Source organism: Vulpes vulpes, chromosome 2 (assembly GCF_048418805.1).
Source record: "Vulpes vulpes isolate BD-2025 chromosome 2, VulVul3, whole genome shotgun sequence".
Taxonomy (NCBI): domain Eukaryota; kingdom Metazoa; phylum Chordata; class Mammalia; order Carnivora; family Canidae; genus Vulpes; species Vulpes vulpes.
In genome coordinates this window covers 54,490,748-54,507,983 of record NC_132781.1, presented here as the reverse complement: position 1 = coordinate 54,507,983, position 17,236 = coordinate 54,490,748, and the positions used below count along the sequence as shown (strand labels likewise).

Genomic DNA, 17,236 nt, shown 5'->3' with positions numbered 1-17,236 from the left:
GTGAGCCCTGGGGGTTCCCTGGGCCCCAAGTGGACTTGATGTCTTCACCCCTGTTGACAGCACCCCCCACCCATTCCCACCTTCAGGCAGCCTGACCTGTCCCATTAGTCTGCTCCCCAATCCTAGCTGACTCTACTTCATACTTGATAAACATCTTTGAAATATCTATCTTCTCCCACCTGCCAGGTGGCTCTGAGTCCAGGGCACACCAGTTCCTCCCAGGAGGCAGCGAAGCCTCCACATGTGGCTCCCTCATCCGTAGCCCAGCCTGGCCCCCTTCAGCCCATTCCTCAGCATCTTCCAAAGCACCGATCTTGGGAGAGTCCCCCTGTTTGGGGCTCCAGGTGGTCTGGTTCTCCCCTCACTTGGCAGGCTCCAGGCCCTGCACTTTCCCAGTGAAGAGAGCTCAAAGCAAGCTCATGCTAACCTGGATAAGCCTTTAGGGGATCTAGGTAAACAATTTTCACCCATTCATTGGGTTACAGTTTCAAATTTTTTTATTTTTTAGATTTTATTTATTCATGAGACACACACACAGAGGCAGAGACATAGGCAAAAGGAGAAGCAGGCTCCATGCAGGGAGCCTGATGTGGGACTTGATTCCAGCACCCTGGGATCACTACCTGAGCCAAAGGCAGATACTCAACTACTGAGCCACCCAGGCGTCCCAACAGTTTCGAATTTAATAACATATTGCACAGGATCTATTTATTTTTTATTTTTTTAAATATTTTTATTTATTTTTATTTTTTTTAATTTTTTTTTTTTAATTTATTTTTGATAGTCACGCAGAGAGAGAGAGAGAGAGAGAGAGAGAGGCAGAGACATAGGCAGAGGGAGAAGCAGGCTCCATGCACCGGGAGCCCGACGTGGCAATCGATCCGGGGTCTCCAGGATCGCGCCCTGGGCCAAAGGCAGGCGCCAAACCGCTGCGCCACCCAGGGATCCCCACAGGATCTATTTAGAGCCATTCTTTTTCACTCATACTTTGCAAAACCCCCCACAAAAACCAAGTTCTTCATCTGCATCTTTGACGTCAGGGTCTGCTCGCTCTCAGGGCCAACTGTTCTCTGGGTCCATTGGCTAAGTGCATGATGCTATCCTTAGAAATTTTATTCTAAGACAGAAGTGTCCATTGGCATAACATTACATTGGTTGTTATGTTGGTTTATGTTATGTTATGACGGTTGGTTTATTTTTCTTTTGTATTTATTTATTTATTTATTTTTTCTTTTGTATTTATTTTTAAAAGATATTGAGATAGAAGGCACAAGTGGGACTTGACCCCAGGACCCTGAGACCGTGACCTAAGCCAACATTAGATGCTTAACTGACTGAGCCACCCAGGCGCTCCGACAGTTGGATTGAAAAACTTGATCTTGTAGGAGTGTGAGTGTGAGTGTCCCCAACACTTACCTCCTGGAGTGTCCAGAAACCAAAGAACACTTGCTTGTCCCCATCCAACACTTGCAGATTGTGAGGTCACACATCATGCCCTCAGAAGTAATGACTAAATCTGCGTTTCTTTGCCTCCCCCCGCCCCAGCATTCTGTATAACACTGATTGGGGTCCTCTGTGCTAAGTGTGTCTATTCCAAACAGTACTTTTTGGCCCTAGAATACAGAGTGAGCCCTGTAGCAGCAGACCTGTAACAACTCAAGCGCAGTGGGCCACCCTCACTCCCAAAGGATTGGTCTTTTGGGGGAAGAATCTTGCCTCATGATCAGACCCTATGCAGTCTTAGAACCCGAGCCTCCGGGAGTCTTGGGCATCTGTCCAGGCAATGTCCTCAGCCTGGATCACTCTCCCTGCTCCCCTGCTGCCTCAGGCTGGGTTGGGGTGTGCCTACCCAACTCCTGCAGTGGGCCCTGCTCCTGAGATCCCAGAAGCCTCCCCCCACCGCCCCCCAAGGGAGCAGCACCATCTCCACTGTACAGATGAGGACACCCAGGCACAGGGAAGCCAAGGGCCAGCCCAAGCTCTCCAATGGCAGAGCAGAGCCTGTATGCTGTGGAATCCTCTTGCAGGCCTTTCTGTCACGGCCCCCGAGGGGAGGACGCTCCTGTACCCCTTCCCTTGGCATTAGCCCACCCCACTGCCTGTGCTGGGGTCCTGAGGAGTGGCCAGGCCTCGCAACACCCCTCCCCCCCCCATTATCCAGGCTCTACCTCTTGCTCCCTGGGATTTGGGGCAAAGGGGCATGTCCTCTGCTAGCCCCATCAGAGAATGAGGATGCAGAGTCCCCACCCTTGTGTGGCTGTGAGGAGGCGCAGTCAGGCCTCCCGGTGCCCAGTGCCCAGCACAGGTTAGTACCATCTGGTCAGTGCCTTGGTCAAGCTGGCACTTTCCGACTTCCCAGCTGGGGCCCTCTGTCCTCCTCCATCAGAGCCCTGGCTCCTTTATTCTCCACCCGCTGCCCTGGGCTGTCTGAGTGGGTGTGGTGTTGGGGCTGGGTGCTTGGCTACAGGGGCTTCTCTGGAAATCTGTCTCTGCCCTTTAGTGGCCTGGTGACCTTAACTTCTCTAAGCTTATTTCTGCATCTGAAAAAAGTAGAAAATTATAGGATCTACCCTCACATGATGGTCACAAGTCAGCCTGGTCACTCACAAGCTCAGTGACCTCTACCCCCTCCACCCCTTTGGCACCTGCTCTTGGGGGTTCATGGGTGACTTCCTTAGGGCCAGTGTCACCTTTGAGGGAAAGGCTCTTCTCTCCGTAAGCAGCCTACTTGATTTTGGCAGAACGCCCTGCCCCTGAGAGGTTGGGGGGGGGCTGGGGGGGGGCATGTATAGGGTTCTGATCAACTAGCCACGTGATCCGGTGTCTGGTAGCTCCTGACAGCACCCGGGGTGAGGCTGGGCTGAGCAAGGCTGCTTGGCCACCACTGCTGTTGGCTTGTTGTGGGGGCAGCAGGGTGAGGCCTTGAGTGTCAACTGCACACTGCCCAGCCCACCACCGCTGAGGTTACGAGGCCCCACAGCCCCCCGGGAGCCTCGTTCCCACCCACAGCCCATAGGACAGGGAGGCTCAGGTCTGTAGAGGCCGCAGCCTTGGGTCTGGTGCCACTCCTGGCTAAGTGCCCTGAGGTTGGCGTTGACCTGTGGCTCCCTAGCCTAAGCCCAAGAACCCTCCCCTTGGCTGCTCTGGGAGCCTTTGTGGCCCCTGTCTGTTTGGACACTGGGTCCCAGATGCAGAACAAGTTGAGAGAAAGCAAACCCAGGTGTCCACCCCACATTGCCTGCCCCTTGGCTGAAACACCTCTTCACTGACAAATTTCTCCTTTATTAATCACCTTGCACATTACTGTTATATAACCTTGAACATGGTTCAGGAATCAAGCTGAGTGGAAGCGAGCAAGTTGGGGCCTTTGGGCCACATCATCCAAAAAAACGTAGCAGCCCCCAGGAAAGATGGTTCCACCATGTGAGGTGGGCTGGATCAAGGTCTTGAGTTTCCCTTACCGGTATACCTCACACCCTGGCCTCAACCTTGGGGGGGGGGGGGGGGGGGCTGGAGCCCCTGGCTCTAGATAGTCCTGTGTCTAGGTCCTCGGGAGCCTGGGGATCGGGTTACAGACACTGGCCCAGCAGCACAGGAGGCAGTGGACTGAGCTAGCCAGAAAAGGACTTCCCAGTCTGTTGCCCTGGCAAGGGAGGGGCTCCTCTGGTTCCTTTCCCTGTAGGAGGGCTCACAGGTGACGCGCTGGGTGCCCGGGCCTGATGCCTTACTCAGCCTCTGAACTCAGCCCAGGACTCGGGCCCCAGCAGTGCTGGGGCTGACCGATGGAAGGCACTGGCTCAGGCCTGCAGGCCCTGCTGGGGGATGCCTCCCCATATCAGTCAGATCTGCAGGGTCCAGGTGGGGGAGGGAGTAAAGGAGTAGAAGTCTGGTGGGTGGCCCATCCCCTCGGGTGGCTTGGCTGTGACACTGGCAGGCCTGAGCATGGGAGGTAGCTCACAGCTTGGCCCGAGGGTGACTCTGCAGCAGAGCGCGCATGTCCAGGAGTGCCTTCTCCAGGTAGTGCGCCAGGCGGGCTGCATTGGTCTCGGCACAGCTGTTGTAGGCCGACACAGAGAAGTTGATGTGCGTCTCCATGGGGTTGTAGCACACACCATAGCCGTCTGGGACCACGGGCCCAAAGAACATGACGCAATCTGTCTTGGCAGGGACCTGGAAATGGCACAGGACTGAGGCTCTTGTCCTACCCCACTGGCTCCCCTCCAGCCCCGTGGTGGCACCAGCCTGCCTTTCTGTATCTCTGCCTGATATGTCCCTTTCTCTTCTCCAGTGGATGGACAACTTTTTCTCATCCTTTGGGCTGTAGTTTTGCAGTCAACCATCTATAGAGCCTTCCTAGTCATTCCTCAGGGAGCTTGAAGTGCTCCCTCCTTGAGAACCCCCTAACCCCCAGCACTTCCCAGGGGGCCGTCACTGCCTCTGTCTCTGTGCTTCTAGCCTACACTGTGAGCCCCCAGGGACAGGGGTGGTGGTCTGTCCCTGCTGTGTCCTAGTGCCCAGCACCAGCTGGCATGGCTCGGATGTTCCTTCGTGTTGGACCAGTGAATGAATGAAGCTGATTTTCCCATGTGGTGAGGGCAGGGGCGGGGGGTGGGGTACTCCGACTCCTCAGCCTTCCTAGGCTGCAGTGAAGCCCTCTGACCCTGGCTCTTCCATCAGAACTCAGTTGCTTCAGCAGTGGACATGGGTGTGCCTCTATGGGTTACGCCATCACCAAGGAGGTCTGACCATGTTCTGGACCTTGGCTCTATTCAGTGTAGCCTTTGTCCCGCTCCAGAAGGGTCTGTTCCATCCCACCCCAGGGTGCCCAGGGCAGTGGCAGGGCCTGGAGGGCAGGAAAACCCAGAGGGCTCTGGGGCAGTGGCCCACCTGGCTGGTGGAGAGGTTGAAGTGCATAGCAATGGCGTAAGAGGTGTCCATGAAGATGTCAGGCATGCTCACCAGGTCCTCAATGGCCTGCATCTTCAGACCAAGCAGGTGCCGGTCGAAGGCCTCCCCTCGGATGGCCTGTGAGAGGAGGAGCTGTCAGATGCAGGCCCTGCAGTCCTAGGGGGTGCCCCTGACCTTCCTCAAAAGCCTATGGCAGCAATGCCTCTTCCATGCAGCGGTCCCTTAGACTCACGAGACCAGAGGGTCCAGGCAGGAGAGCCCTCACTTTATAGACGGGGAGACTGACCTCAGGGACCTTCCCAGGGTGGGGAGTCCCTCTTCCCATTTAAGAACAGGCCTAGAGCTGGGTGGCCTGGCTCTACCCTGGCCATGGGGCCTTCGCAGGTCACTTGTATCTTGGAGCCTCAGTGCCTTCATCTATAAAATGGGGCTGGTTACTGGATTTCCTTTCACAGGGTAGCAGTGAGATCGAAATGGACAACTGCGTGTAACGTGGGCAGAGCCTGGCATACACCGGTGCTCAGAGCCAGACGGGAACCCAGGCCTTAGCCCAAGCTATCAGAGGGCAGGAGTGCTGCTGTTGGCCAGACCCCACATACTCTCAGCATCCTGGAGTCTGGGGCTGTTGAGGAGAGCATGACATAAGATCCAGAGGTTCACCCAGGACCCACAACGTCACTGGGCTAAGCCTCAGTTTCTCCAACTTTAAAAGGGGGCTATTCAGCCTCACTCAGATGCCCCAAGGTTTGGGAAGGACTAGTATAGCCACCCTCACTAAGGGTGGGCAGCCTTTTGCTGCAGGGATAGACAGCTGGGAGATGACGCGTCAGTCAGTCACCTGGTCAGCGTAGGCTCTGTGGGCTTGCACGGCCTTCCGCAGCAGCTCCACCTTCTGGTGCTCCTAGGGGGTGAGGGAGTTGAAGTCTGTTCTGGCATCCACCCCAGCAGCCCACTTCCCAGCCAGCCCTAGGATCTGCACTCCCCAAGAGCAGGAACTGCAGCTGCCGACTCTCATCCATCCTCCCCTGAGGCCTGATGCACAGAGCAGATGCTCACTGCTGAGTGAATGAATGAACAGTTCCTTTTTGTCTTTGGCTACCAGGAAGGTCAGGACCAAACTCATGACTCCACCTTCTGTTAAGATTTCCAGCACCCACCAGAGGGTAGGAAGATAGTAGGGGCTCAATTGATGTGTGATGACAGAAAGTATAGGAAGGGGAGGTGGCTCACGGCCGGCTTGCCCACCCTTACCCCGGCCCTCTCACCGACACACTGGGGTCATCCATGGCTTTGACGAAGGTCAGCGAGTCCATGGAGGCGGAGCGGATGGTGTCGGTGCGGCCCAAGTGAAACATGCGCAAAGAGGCACTCTCATATGTGGCGCATGCCTGTTTGTAGATCCTGGGTGGGACAGGGGGCTGAGTACACCCCGGCGGGCTGCCCCACCTCCACCCCCAGGTCCCATCCCTCCTCCATGGGCACGTGGGGTAGGATGAACCTGTAGTAGGCCAGCTGTAGGGCCATCTGGACGAAGGCATCTGGGCTCAGTTTCTCTGACTTGGGGAAGTCTTTCCCAAAGTGGTGGAACACCATCACCATGATGTCCAGGTCCTGGATCATGCTGGGAGGCAGGAGAGAAGTGGGTGAGGAGCAGGAGCCTGGCAGCCCCTGCCAACCCAGGGAAGGCCCAGGAGTGTTCTGATCCTTTAACTTGACTTCACCCACCCATGCCCACTACTTACATGCTGAGATTCTGCTTCGCCTTTTCAATGTCACTCTTAATCTCGGGTGTGATGTTGAACCGCAGCTTCTTAGGCATGGGCAGGGGTACCATGGGGGACCGCACAAGCTCAGGCTTCTTCCTGCGTGGGACACAGGGGCTCTGGGAGCCTGGGTCCATTGGGACTAGGTTGGGGGCATGGGTCCCTGAGGCTGGAGGGAGCCAGCCTAGGGAGACTCTGGGTTTACTCTTTAGAAAATTGCCTTCAGGGGCAGCCCGGGTGGCCCAGAGGTTTAGTGCCGCCTTCGGCCCACGGTGTGATCCTGGAGACCCGGGATCGAGTCCCACGTCGGGCTCCCTGCGTGGAGCCTGCTTCTCCCTCTGCCTGTGCCTGTGTCTCTACTACTCTCTCTGTGTCTCTCATGAGTAAGTCAATTAAAAAAAAATTAAAAAAAAGAAAAAATAAAATTGCCTTTACTCCAGCTTTCAAGTGGCTACATGGAGGAGGCCTGGAGAGTGAAGGGACTTGTCCAAAGTCACAGAGCTGGGAAGTGGCAGAGCCAGAACTCAAACCCGGGTCTCAAGACTCCAAGCCCATGCCTTCCTCTGGCTTCCTTTGAAGAGACAGATTCCCAGGCACAGGGGAGGATGGCATTCCCCTATGTGTGTCACCCATCACCAGGAGCTAGGGAACTGGGTAGAGGGTGGGACAACCACACTCACGTGAACTCAATGACGTGGTCCACGAGGGCAATGATGGGGGGCCCCTCCGCTGCTGCGTGCTCATACACAAGCCCACAGGAGCCGTCTTCTGCTACAATGAACTAGGGGTGGGGAGTGGGTACCCATCAGGCCCAGGTCCCTGGGGCCACTCTGTGCTGGTTGGGTCTCATGGGAAGCGCCTCTCTGAAGCCATCTCAGGGGTTATGCACGCTTAATATTGTTATTAATAACAGCTAACGCTCACCAGGGGCCCCAGGCCCATTCCAGGCCACAGCAAGCATGTACCTTACGCATGTACCTCACTGAGTCCCTGCAATACCCTCCCGGGGAATCAATTTACAGGGGCAGAGAGGGAAGGTCACAGCCAAGACTGTGCTGCTCTGCCTGGCCAGTTTCTCTCTGATGTGCTAAAGGAGTGACAGCGGTTTCTGGGACAGGCCCAGTAATGACAGGCTGACTGCTAGGTAATTACAGCCACATCCACCTGCTGGCTTCCCACCTGCTTTACTAGCTGGGAGGCCAGGGACACCCAGGCGCCGGGCAGGAAGTCCTGAGGCTGCAATGGGCCAGGTTTGGGTGTGAGTCCTGGGGTGGGGGTGGGGGTAGTCCTGGCCCCACCGAGTCCTCACCTGCAGCGTCTTGTCAAACCAGCGGTTGCCACTGTTGAGCTTGCCCCCACCCCCATGCAGCATCTGGCCAGCCACGTGGCTGCGGTACACGTCGTCTGAGACACGAGGCATGGGTGCGTCCAGGCACAAGGTGAAGATGCTCTTCTGGATGGAACGTACCGACTCCCTATTCAGCTTGTCTGGGGAAGAAGGTGGGAGAGGTGCAAGATGGGGGTGCATGTCAGGCCTGGAGAGGCCTCAGAGGCTTCCAGAATGTTTATGTGCAGCCCCTGGCACCCCATGAAGCAGGGCCCAATACCAGACCCACATTAGAAAAGAGGAAAGAATAAAAAAAAAAAAGAAAAGAAAAGAAAAGAAAAGAAAAGAAAAGAAAAGAAAAGAGGAAAGAGAGGGGCGCCTGGCTGGCTCGTCGGAAGAGCCTGTGACTCCTGATCTCAGATTTTCGAGTTTGAGCCCCACGGTGTGGGTAGAGATGACCAAAAAAATAATAATAATAAACTTAAAAAAAGGGGAGGGGGCACCTGGGTGGCTGGGTCAGTTAAGCGTTCAATTCTTGATTTTTGGCTCAGGCCACAATCTCAGGGTCATGAGATCTGAGATCAAGCCCTGTGGCTCAGTGGGGTCTACTTGTCCCTCCACTCCCCCCGCCCTTCACCCCACTCTTGTGCATAAATAAAATCTTTTAAAAAAGGGGGGAAAAAAAAAGAAATGAGGACACAGAAGCCCCAGGTCACATGGAGAGCCAGTGTGGCTCAGGGGACTAACACAGGGGTCTGGGTCTGGGGACAATGCCTCTGACCCAAACAGGATTTGCCAGGAACATGGAGACCGAGGTGGGGTCTGCAGCCAGAGGACTTGGACTCTTAAGAGAGGAAAACTAAACCCAACCAAGCCTCAGTTTCCCCCTCTGTGAAATGGGACAACATCACACATTCTGAGTTGAGAGGATTCGGTGAGAAATGTGGCCACCCAGGGCCTGGTGTGGGCCTCTCTCCCTTCATCCACCCCCACCCCCGTGGCACCTTTGATGAGGGTGTTGTATGCCTTCGCCCAGGAGTTGCGGTGGTTGGAGGTGAGGATGCCCACGGGCTCTTTGTTGGTCTGCAGCGATGAGTTCCAGATCTTCTCCAGCTGCATGAAGATCTGATCGGATGTCAGCGGTGTCCCATCGCTGTGGTACACGTCCAGCTCAAAAAACTATCCGGGCACAGGCAAGTGAAGAGAAGGGAGGCGGGTAGGGGTCTCAGACTGGCAGCAGTTACCTCCCACCCTCCACCTCCTCCTGGCCTCGGCAGCCCAGAAGTCACAGCCAGTGCCAGCCTGGGTCCTGCCCAGGGGGATGAAGCCAGGCCACAGGTGTGAGATGGGAGGAGGTCCTCGAATTGCTCTCCCCAGGCTGGGCAGGCCCTTGGCCCTCCTGGCTGTCCTCAGGCTGGGGCCAAGCAAGGCACCTGGTAGAGATGCCCAGGGCATGCTTGTTCCTGGGGACACATGGGTGTGTGTGTTGGAGAAGCTGACTTTTGGCCCTGCCCACCCCCACCCCCTCCCCGCAGAAGGGCAGGAGCCCACCCACTTGGTAGTTGTGCACCACAGTGATGTGCATGGGCGGCTTCTTGGTCTTGCTGAAGCTGATGACCGTGTCCTGCTTGGGGCCCGGCACACGGCAGGAGGACAGGATCTGATAGTACTGGTTCATGCACAGCGGCTTACCCCCCAGGTACTCCACAGGCAGGGTCTCGCTGCGGGGGCAGAGGGACAGTGAGGGGGCCACCAAGCAAGTAGGCGGGGAAGAGGATAAAACCGACAGAGAGCTGCTGCTGGGCACAGCTGAGGAGGGTCCCTAATCCCCCTCAGCATGAGCTGGGGGTGTGTCAGGGCCTGGCCTGGGGTCAGGAGGACAGTATTCCACTCTGGGGCAGGGGTGCTGCTTGTGTCACCCTGGAAACTCCCTTCCCCCGTGTGCTTCAGTTTGCCAGAAGAGATGAAGCAGTGAGTCAACCTCTGGGGTCCTCTTTGGCTTGGACACCAATTCCAGGGGTCTTTTAGACACGGTCACCAGGTGGCCACACAGTCTCAGAAGCCAGAGCAGAGGACCTAGGTGTCCCAATCCCCACTCTGTCTCCCCAACCCCAGCAGAAGCTGGGCCAAGGAAGTGAAAGCAGCTGAACTCTGGGCCAGCCCAACATGTGGCTGAGGCGACTGCACTTGCAGGCCCAGGCTGTAGTGGCTATGGCAATTAGGAGGGCAGGGCGGGGGCAGGCTGCTCACTTGTCAACCATGGCCTTGAAATCCAACACGCCCTCGATGAATTTGGCAGCGAACCTGGGGGTACCAATTAGAAATTAGAAGCCGCACGGACACCCCACGCGGACACCCCACAGGAGGTCCCTGGTCAGGTAAGGGAAGGGCCTCGCTGAAGGAGGATACAGATTGCATCACTCCTGACTCACTGCCTGCAGAAAGCCTGAAGGAATTCAAGTGCAGGACCTGTGTTTGGATCCCGGCTTGCCCTTCTAAGCCAGCTTTCTCTTATCTCTAGAGGGAGGGCTCTTAGAGGGCCCAGGGAGATGCTTTTGGCCAAGCCCTGGCAGGACGTAGGTGTAATGAATGAATGGCAGTACGATTACAGCTGGGTTACTGGTAGGTGCTGGCTGATTCTACCCACAAAGGGCCTGAAGCCTGGAGCCTGGAAGGAGGTCACCCTTCTTTGAAGCATCAGTTATAAAGGGACCTGGGACCTTGGGGGACAGGGAGTATGAATGGGAGGGCAGTAGCTCAGAGTGTCCCCTCTGATAGGTGCCTTCCTGTTTTGGGGCCTCTGTCTCTCTCAATCTGACCTTCCTCCCGGGATTGTCTGGGCCATACCAATCATGCCTGACACCTGGGATGCCCCTGGGTCCTAACATTGGGATGACAGGCTAGAGTCTGAGCCCGAATTCTTGGGGCGCCCTGGTCCCTTTAAGAGAAACAGGTGGTAGGCCTGAGTGGCTGGTCCTCGGGCAGGAGATCCTGTCACTGGTATTTTTAACTCTGGTAGCACTGGTACAGAAGCCAGGGCAAGTGTCATGGCCGAATGACATGGTAAAGAGGACTGTGTACAAAGGTCACCCCTGTGGCCAGCTGGAGCGAGAGGGGTGGGGGTGAAGGGTGAGAACTGAGGTGAGGGATAGCCTCAGGTTTATAGGGAGAGAGGTGACATGGGCCACGGTGTGGTTAACAGTTATGAAGCTTTAGAGCCAGGGAGACCTTGCTTTCCGGCCCAGATCAGCCAATCCTGAAAGGTGCTTTTGGGGAAGTCCTTTCATTGTTCTGAGTCTCAGTTTCCCCATCTGTAAAATAGGGATGATAGTCCCTACTTCATAAGGCTATATGTGGGGATGAAACATAAGGAACAGGACTGGGGGCCCTATAGTCTCCTGGGGGATTGGACGTTAGGGTCCTGGATGTGCCTGGTGCCCTGTCCCAGCTGCACTCACCGGAGCTGTCCCTGCAGGTCCACAAAGTCCTGTTTGGGCAGTGCCACAGCGGGGCTGGAGTAGATGACCAGGGGCTGGCGGTACTGGAGGTAGGCTGTTTTGAGCCACCATTCGGACAGCTGGGGAAAAGGACCAGAGCCTGTGAGCAGTGAGTGGGTACCTGGCTGGGCCCCTCCATGGAGTACAGATTCTCAGAATGAATGCTCAGATCCAGAACCGTCCACCCCACTTAAACCCACCAGCAGCACCCCATCATTTCCCCTTTGCCTGAGGCAATCAGCATTAGCAAGAGGAATCAGACAAGACCACCAAGCCAAAGATTCCAGAGAGAAAGACTGGCAGGAAACCTGCAGGTGGGGATAGGTTGAGGGGAAGAGGCAGAGATGGGAATCATTTCATTTTTTCTTATACACTTTTGGTCAATGCTTTTATGCTTTTAGAAAGAAAAAAAAAAAAAAAAACCACCCCGGATAGACAGAAAAGGGAAAAATGGAAAAAGATATAAAAAGAAAGTCTGATGAATGTGTTTCTGACTGTTCCAGGTAGACATTCTCCCAGGGAGCCAGGAGTGCAGGGTTCAGTGCAGCCCTCAGACCCGGGTCCTTCCTATTGGTGTCAGACTGGGGAGCAGACACCCAGTGGGATCACAAGGTCAGGGCCACCTGGAGAAAGCTCGCTGAGAGGGTAAATCACTCCCCTAGTGACAAGATCTAGGTACCACATCCTGTGTCCGCATTTGGTGGTCTGTCCTCTACATTCCTCTACATAAGCGGGGCTCTTTCCATTGGGTGAGCAGTCTCTCTGGGGACCAGCCATGGACAGGTTTTTGAAGGCTCCTGTGTCTGGGCTGTGCAGATTCCCAAGAGACTGTCATCCCTGAGCCTTACATGGTGACTGGGACATGCCCCTCAACTCTGCCCCTTTACACACACGCCTGCAACATCTCCCTGGCAGGTCTCTCAATCCCAGGGGCACACACCCCCACTGTGTTTCCTATCCCCTCTCAGACAGCAGTGGGACATGCCTATTCATCATACAGGTTCTACTTGGGGAACTGCTGGCCTGTGGCACCAGGGCACCAGCCATGGGCCCTTTGCAAGGGCTGAGGGAAGATGACGTGCCCAGGTTGTACAGCAGGCTAGTGAGGAACTGCTGTCTGCTGACTTGTGGCCTGAGGACAGGGCTCCTGGTCAGCCAGACCATCCTGTGTAGCTCAGGACCTCCCTGAGAGCAGCTGTGTGGCTCTGGGCTTTCAGTCTACCTCTCTGAGCTTCAGCTGCCTCCTCTGTGAATCAGGGAGGGGCAGAAAGGAATTCCCTCCTGTCTGGGAACAGCTGGGTGCCCTTCAGCCAGCACCCCCCACCCCACCCCACTGGAGATCTCAGGGCCTCCAGCCAGAGCTGGGAAATAAGTGGAGTTCCTGCAGATGTGGGCATTCCCCCATTAAGAATCTGCTGGGCACTAGGGCCCTGTGAGTGGAGAATGGGATATCCTTGCCCCTTAGCTGGAAAGTTTCTGTTGGAAGGAGTTCTGAGCTAAAAATACTGGTAAGCTGCTGGACCACAGACTCTAAATGCCTGCTGAAGCTCAGTACGTGCTGCCTATCATTTGATGACTCCCACCTCCCGTGTGTGGCCCCCACCCTACCACCTGTCCCACTCAAAGCATCTCCCACCTTACAGGGCCAGAACCTGACTCTGGTTCTCTCTGCCAAAGCAGCTCCCTTCTGGGCCATCTCCAGCTTGGCAAGTCTCCCTCTTCCTTCGCCCCACACAGTTGCTTTAGGTCAGGACTACTTCCCACACAGCCACTGTATGAGCCACTGGTGCTCCCTCCAGAACATAAAATGAAAGGAATGACTCGCCACCCCTCCTGCGGCATCTCCTGGTATCTCCTTTGGGGTACCGGCGCCAGCCTAATCACATGCCTCCCACCCCCACTCCCACTTCCCTCCCAGCAGTCAGGGTGGTCCTTTTCAATAATGTTGAGGTGTAAGATGCATACAGAAAATTGCATGGAGCATCAGTATGGACCCGTTTTCATGAGCTGAACACACCTGTGTTACAGAGAACCAGGGCAATCTGATCTGTCACTGAACAACACAAATGCCCTGCCTGGAGCCATCCTGTGGTCCCCTCCCTCAGCTCCCACTGAGCTCAAGTCCAGATGCCTTCCTCTGATGCTACCCCGCCCCCAAGCTCTAGGCCATGGTGCTACATTCCAGGCTCTGCTGATGAACACGGTAGGCTGTTGCCACGTTTGCCTGTGTTGTTCCTCTCTCGCAGATCCAACACTACCTCCTCTCTGCCCACTCAGAACAAAGACACTGCCATTCTCCCTTTTTCTCCCGGCCAACTTCACTGCCAGCAACACCTGCCTGCAGTTTAATCAGCTCGCTTCCCACCCTGCGTGAATGTCAGCCCCGAAGGACCACAGTGTGTCCTTCTTGCTCACCCAGGGACCTGACCTAGTGCTAGGCACACAGTAAGCACTCCAGAAACTCCATGGCACAAATAAGTGTGCCAGAGCAGCTGGTATTGGAAAATTCAGCGTGAGGCCAGCAACAGGCCACAGCAAGGGGTCCTTTCACGACCTGAGCCTCTGTGAGGGACTCGGGCCCCCCAACCTATGTGGAAACAGGGAGCTCCACTCACCCAGTTCTCAGTCTTCCTGGCCCTGCGCTCCAGCCCCTTCTGCAGCCGCTCCCCGACACCCCCCGAGGTCTGAAACTCTTCCACCAGCTGCTTGGTTTGGGTCCACTCCTCCTCGCTCACAATGGGCTGCAGTGCCTTGAGGTAGCGGTCCAAGGACTGCTGAAGCGCAGGCACGGGCAGTCGAGGCAGCGAATCCTGGTGTGCCTTGAAGCGGCTGGAGACCTTCATCAAGGAGGAGGGCTTGAGGAAGCCCAGGGGCTTCACCTGCAGGCAGCAGAACATCTTGCTCATTGTCTCACTGGCCCTGGAAGGCCCTGGCAATCCTAAAGCTCCAGTCCTGGGCACTTATGTGCCAATCCTTGGGGTCAGAGACAGCCTCTTGGGTGGTGCCTGCCTGGCTTCCCAGCCCTCAAACTTTAGGTGTCTCCACCTCTCTGGGGCCTGGAGACGCAGGTAGGGAGAGGGTAGGGGGGTGTGGCCACCCATCCTGGTAAGGCTCTGGGGAACCAAGTCAGGATGAATAGCACCTGTTGGGGGTGGCAGAGCTGAGAGTGACCTCTCACCTGTCTGGAAGCAACAAGGCCCCACCTTCTTCACCCTGGTACAATGAGCCAGCCAGGAGGTAGTGAGGTGACTGCTCCCGCCCAGGGGCCCATACCTCCATTACTCCCACCCCTGCCAAGCTGAGAAATAAGAGGCAAAAAGAGAAAGTCAGAAAGAGCCAGATGATGACAGCATCTTTGGGTGAGGGCCAGGCCTTGGTTTTTATCTGTCTGTGGGATGGGGACAGAGGTGGCATAGGGGCAGCGCTGTGGCAAGCAAGAGCTGAATGGCTTGGTAGGTAGGTGAGAGGTGGCAAAGAGAGAAAGTCTGGGAGACTCCGGAGGTGGACAGAAAGAGAGCTAGGAGATCCAAGGCTGCTGGCAGCAGTGGGTAGGTGAATGGCAGAGGATTGTTCCATACCTTCTCTTTCTGCTGCCCGTCCTCCATGGCAGGACTGAAGTTCTGAGCCCTGTCTGTCTGCCTTGGGCTGGACCTCTAAGCCTAACTGTGCTACCCAGTGGGTGAGCAGAACCTAGCAAGAGACAGCCACTTGCCCGGGCTGGAAAGAGAAGACAAGAGCCAAGATTCAGGGTGGGGGAGGCAGCAGTGGCAGTGGCAATGGCTACAGTGGCTACGGTGGCATCTAAGGTTGTGGCTGTGGCAGGCACCCTCCCTAACTGTCAGAGGTGGAGGATTGGGGAGCAGGTGAAGAGGCTGGTAGTAGGCATTGGAGTGGGAGGAAATGTGGAATATGTTCTCCTTTCTTCTCTGGGTGGGCCTGGTGCCAGGGCCAGGAGGGATTAAAAAAATCCACCTGTTGGAATCTGCGTAGGTCTGTTGAATGATGGAAAACTTGGCTGGAGGCAGAAGCTGCCTGGCCGCTGAGGTTACACCATAATCCTGAAATCAGTTCTGTAAACTGGGGTTGGTGCAAGAGAGCAGACACTAGGAAAGGGCCATAAGTGGCCATAAGTGGCAGCTAAGAGCTCATCTTGTTTTCCTCCAGGAGGACTCTTGGAGCCCTTCTGGGCTTCCCTTCCACCAAAGCCCGGTTCTCTTGAGCTATAGCTCATTCAGTGGGGAGCCAAGAGTGGACTTTGGGTGCTAAAAAATAAACTGGAGGAGGCTGGTTTCAGGATTCTTCTCCATTTGAGTTACCAGGTCTGGGGGATTCCGGCCAAGTCTCTCCTTGCCTTAGTTTTCCCAGCAGTAAACTGATCAGGCCACCCAGCGGTTCCTGGAGAATGACCTAGAAGCTGTCTGTGAGACTGGGGCACCACCCTTGCCGGGTCAGGGGCAAGGGTGATGTGGAGTCCTGGGCTCTGGGAGAGCTGGAAGAGCCTCTGGGCCAAGTAGTGTCTGTTTGGACACTCTTCTTGGCACAGACAGAAGGAAATGCAGGCAGAGATATGCTTGGAGTAGAGAGGAAAGGAACTCAAATCAGAGCAGCAGCACTGCTTGCTGTCCTGTGGGGAGGACTGTGGGGTAGACTTGGACAAGCTGGGGGAGGGACTGGCGGGTAAGAAGGGTGTGGGGCTGCCACCTGCTGCCTCCTGCCAGTTCGGAGGACCTTCAGAGCAGCCCAGCTTGAGGCCTCCACGTGAGTTTCTCTGGCCACACGAGATTCCCCAAGGGCCATTTGATAAGCTCAAGGAGACTGACCAACTGGATGAGGCTGGAGAAGTGGCCCTAGCCTGGGCACAGATGGCTCAGACTGAGCGTGTGACAGGTGTGCGAGAGAGACTGCTGGTCTCCCGGATCCTTGGCTCTGGGTGTCAGGGAAGGCAGCGTCCCCACTATCCTTTCCGGGTGATCGGGATTTAGGGCCACACGACGTAGGTTCGGTGCGATCGCTGACCTTGAGCGTCAGTCTCCTCCTCTGCCAAGCAGGGTGAGTCCACCTGCCGGTCCCACCTCAGCAGCTAAGAGCTCATCTTGTTTGGCTGGCGGGGCAGGGCAGTGGCCCCTCGGCCTTGTCGCCCCGACGGCCCGCGGCCCCCTTCCGGAGCCGCTGTGGGTCTGGCCCGACTCGCGGCCGCCCGCCCCGCGCAGCCAGCCCGCCCCGTCCAGCGCCCGCCCGGCCGGTTCCCCGCCGCACTCACCACCGTCCTGGCCGCGAAAGCCAACATCGCTGCGGCCCGCTCGCTCACACACAGTCCGCTCGGTCCTCCGCACCGGCCAAAGTCCGCGCCGCCGCCGCCGCCGCCGCCGCCGCCGCCGCCGGCGGTGGGTCCCCGCTAGAGCCTTGGGGCCAAGGTCGCCGAGTCAGCGCCGCGGGCCGGTCCAGGCGGCCCGGCGCCCACCCACCGGGCCGGGCGGGCGGCGGGCGGCGGCTGGGGGCCCCCGGGAGGAGGACTCTTGGGGCGGGGCCGCCAGCCGGTTGCAGGCTCCGGCCGCTAGCTGCGAGCGCGGGGCGGGACCAGGGTGCGGGAAGGGACGGGGCGGGGCCGAGGGCTCAGTTTGTGGTCGCCAGATCCCCTCCGGGCTGTGGAATCCAGGAGGAGGGGCCGAGCCCAGGCCGCTGTCCAGCTCGCCGTCTCCCACCTCCAAACGCTGTCTAAGCCGTTGGAGGCAGTAGTGTGC

The 17,236-nt window shown here is 56.7% G+C and overlaps 1 protein-coding gene across 2 annotated transcripts; it reads right to left on the bottom strand.

Moving 5' to 3' along the window:
* Nucleotides 1-3,261: 3,261 nt before the first annotated feature.
* CRAT (carnitine O-acetyltransferase) lies at nucleotides 3,262-17,171 on the bottom strand. Of its 2 annotated transcripts, XM_026009486.2 has the most exons (15): nucleotides 16,756-17,007; nucleotides 15,074-15,212; nucleotides 14,111-14,374; nucleotides 11,457-11,575; nucleotides 10,249-10,302; nucleotides 9,554-9,719; nucleotides 9,003-9,177; nucleotides 7,981-8,159; nucleotides 7,352-7,452; nucleotides 6,651-6,770; nucleotides 6,407-6,529; nucleotides 6,174-6,309; nucleotides 5,747-5,809; nucleotides 4,888-5,025; nucleotides 3,262-4,170 (listed from the first exon to the last, which is right to left on the bottom strand). In XM_026009486.2, exons 2-15 carry the CDS (start codon nucleotides 15,098-15,100, stop codon nucleotides 3,955-3,957), a joined length of 1,881 nt encoding a protein of 626 aa, XP_025865271.1. In that variant the 5' UTR covers nucleotides 15,101-15,212; nucleotides 16,756-17,007; the 3' UTR covers nucleotides 3,262-3,954. The 2 variants fall into 2 exon arrangements, with proteins under 2 accessions (XP_025865271.1, XP_025865270.1); XM_026009485.2 differs by lacking the exon at nucleotides 15,074-15,212 and having other exon boundaries at nucleotides 16,756-17,171.
* Between the last annotated feature and the right edge of the window lie 65 nt (nucleotides 17,172-17,236).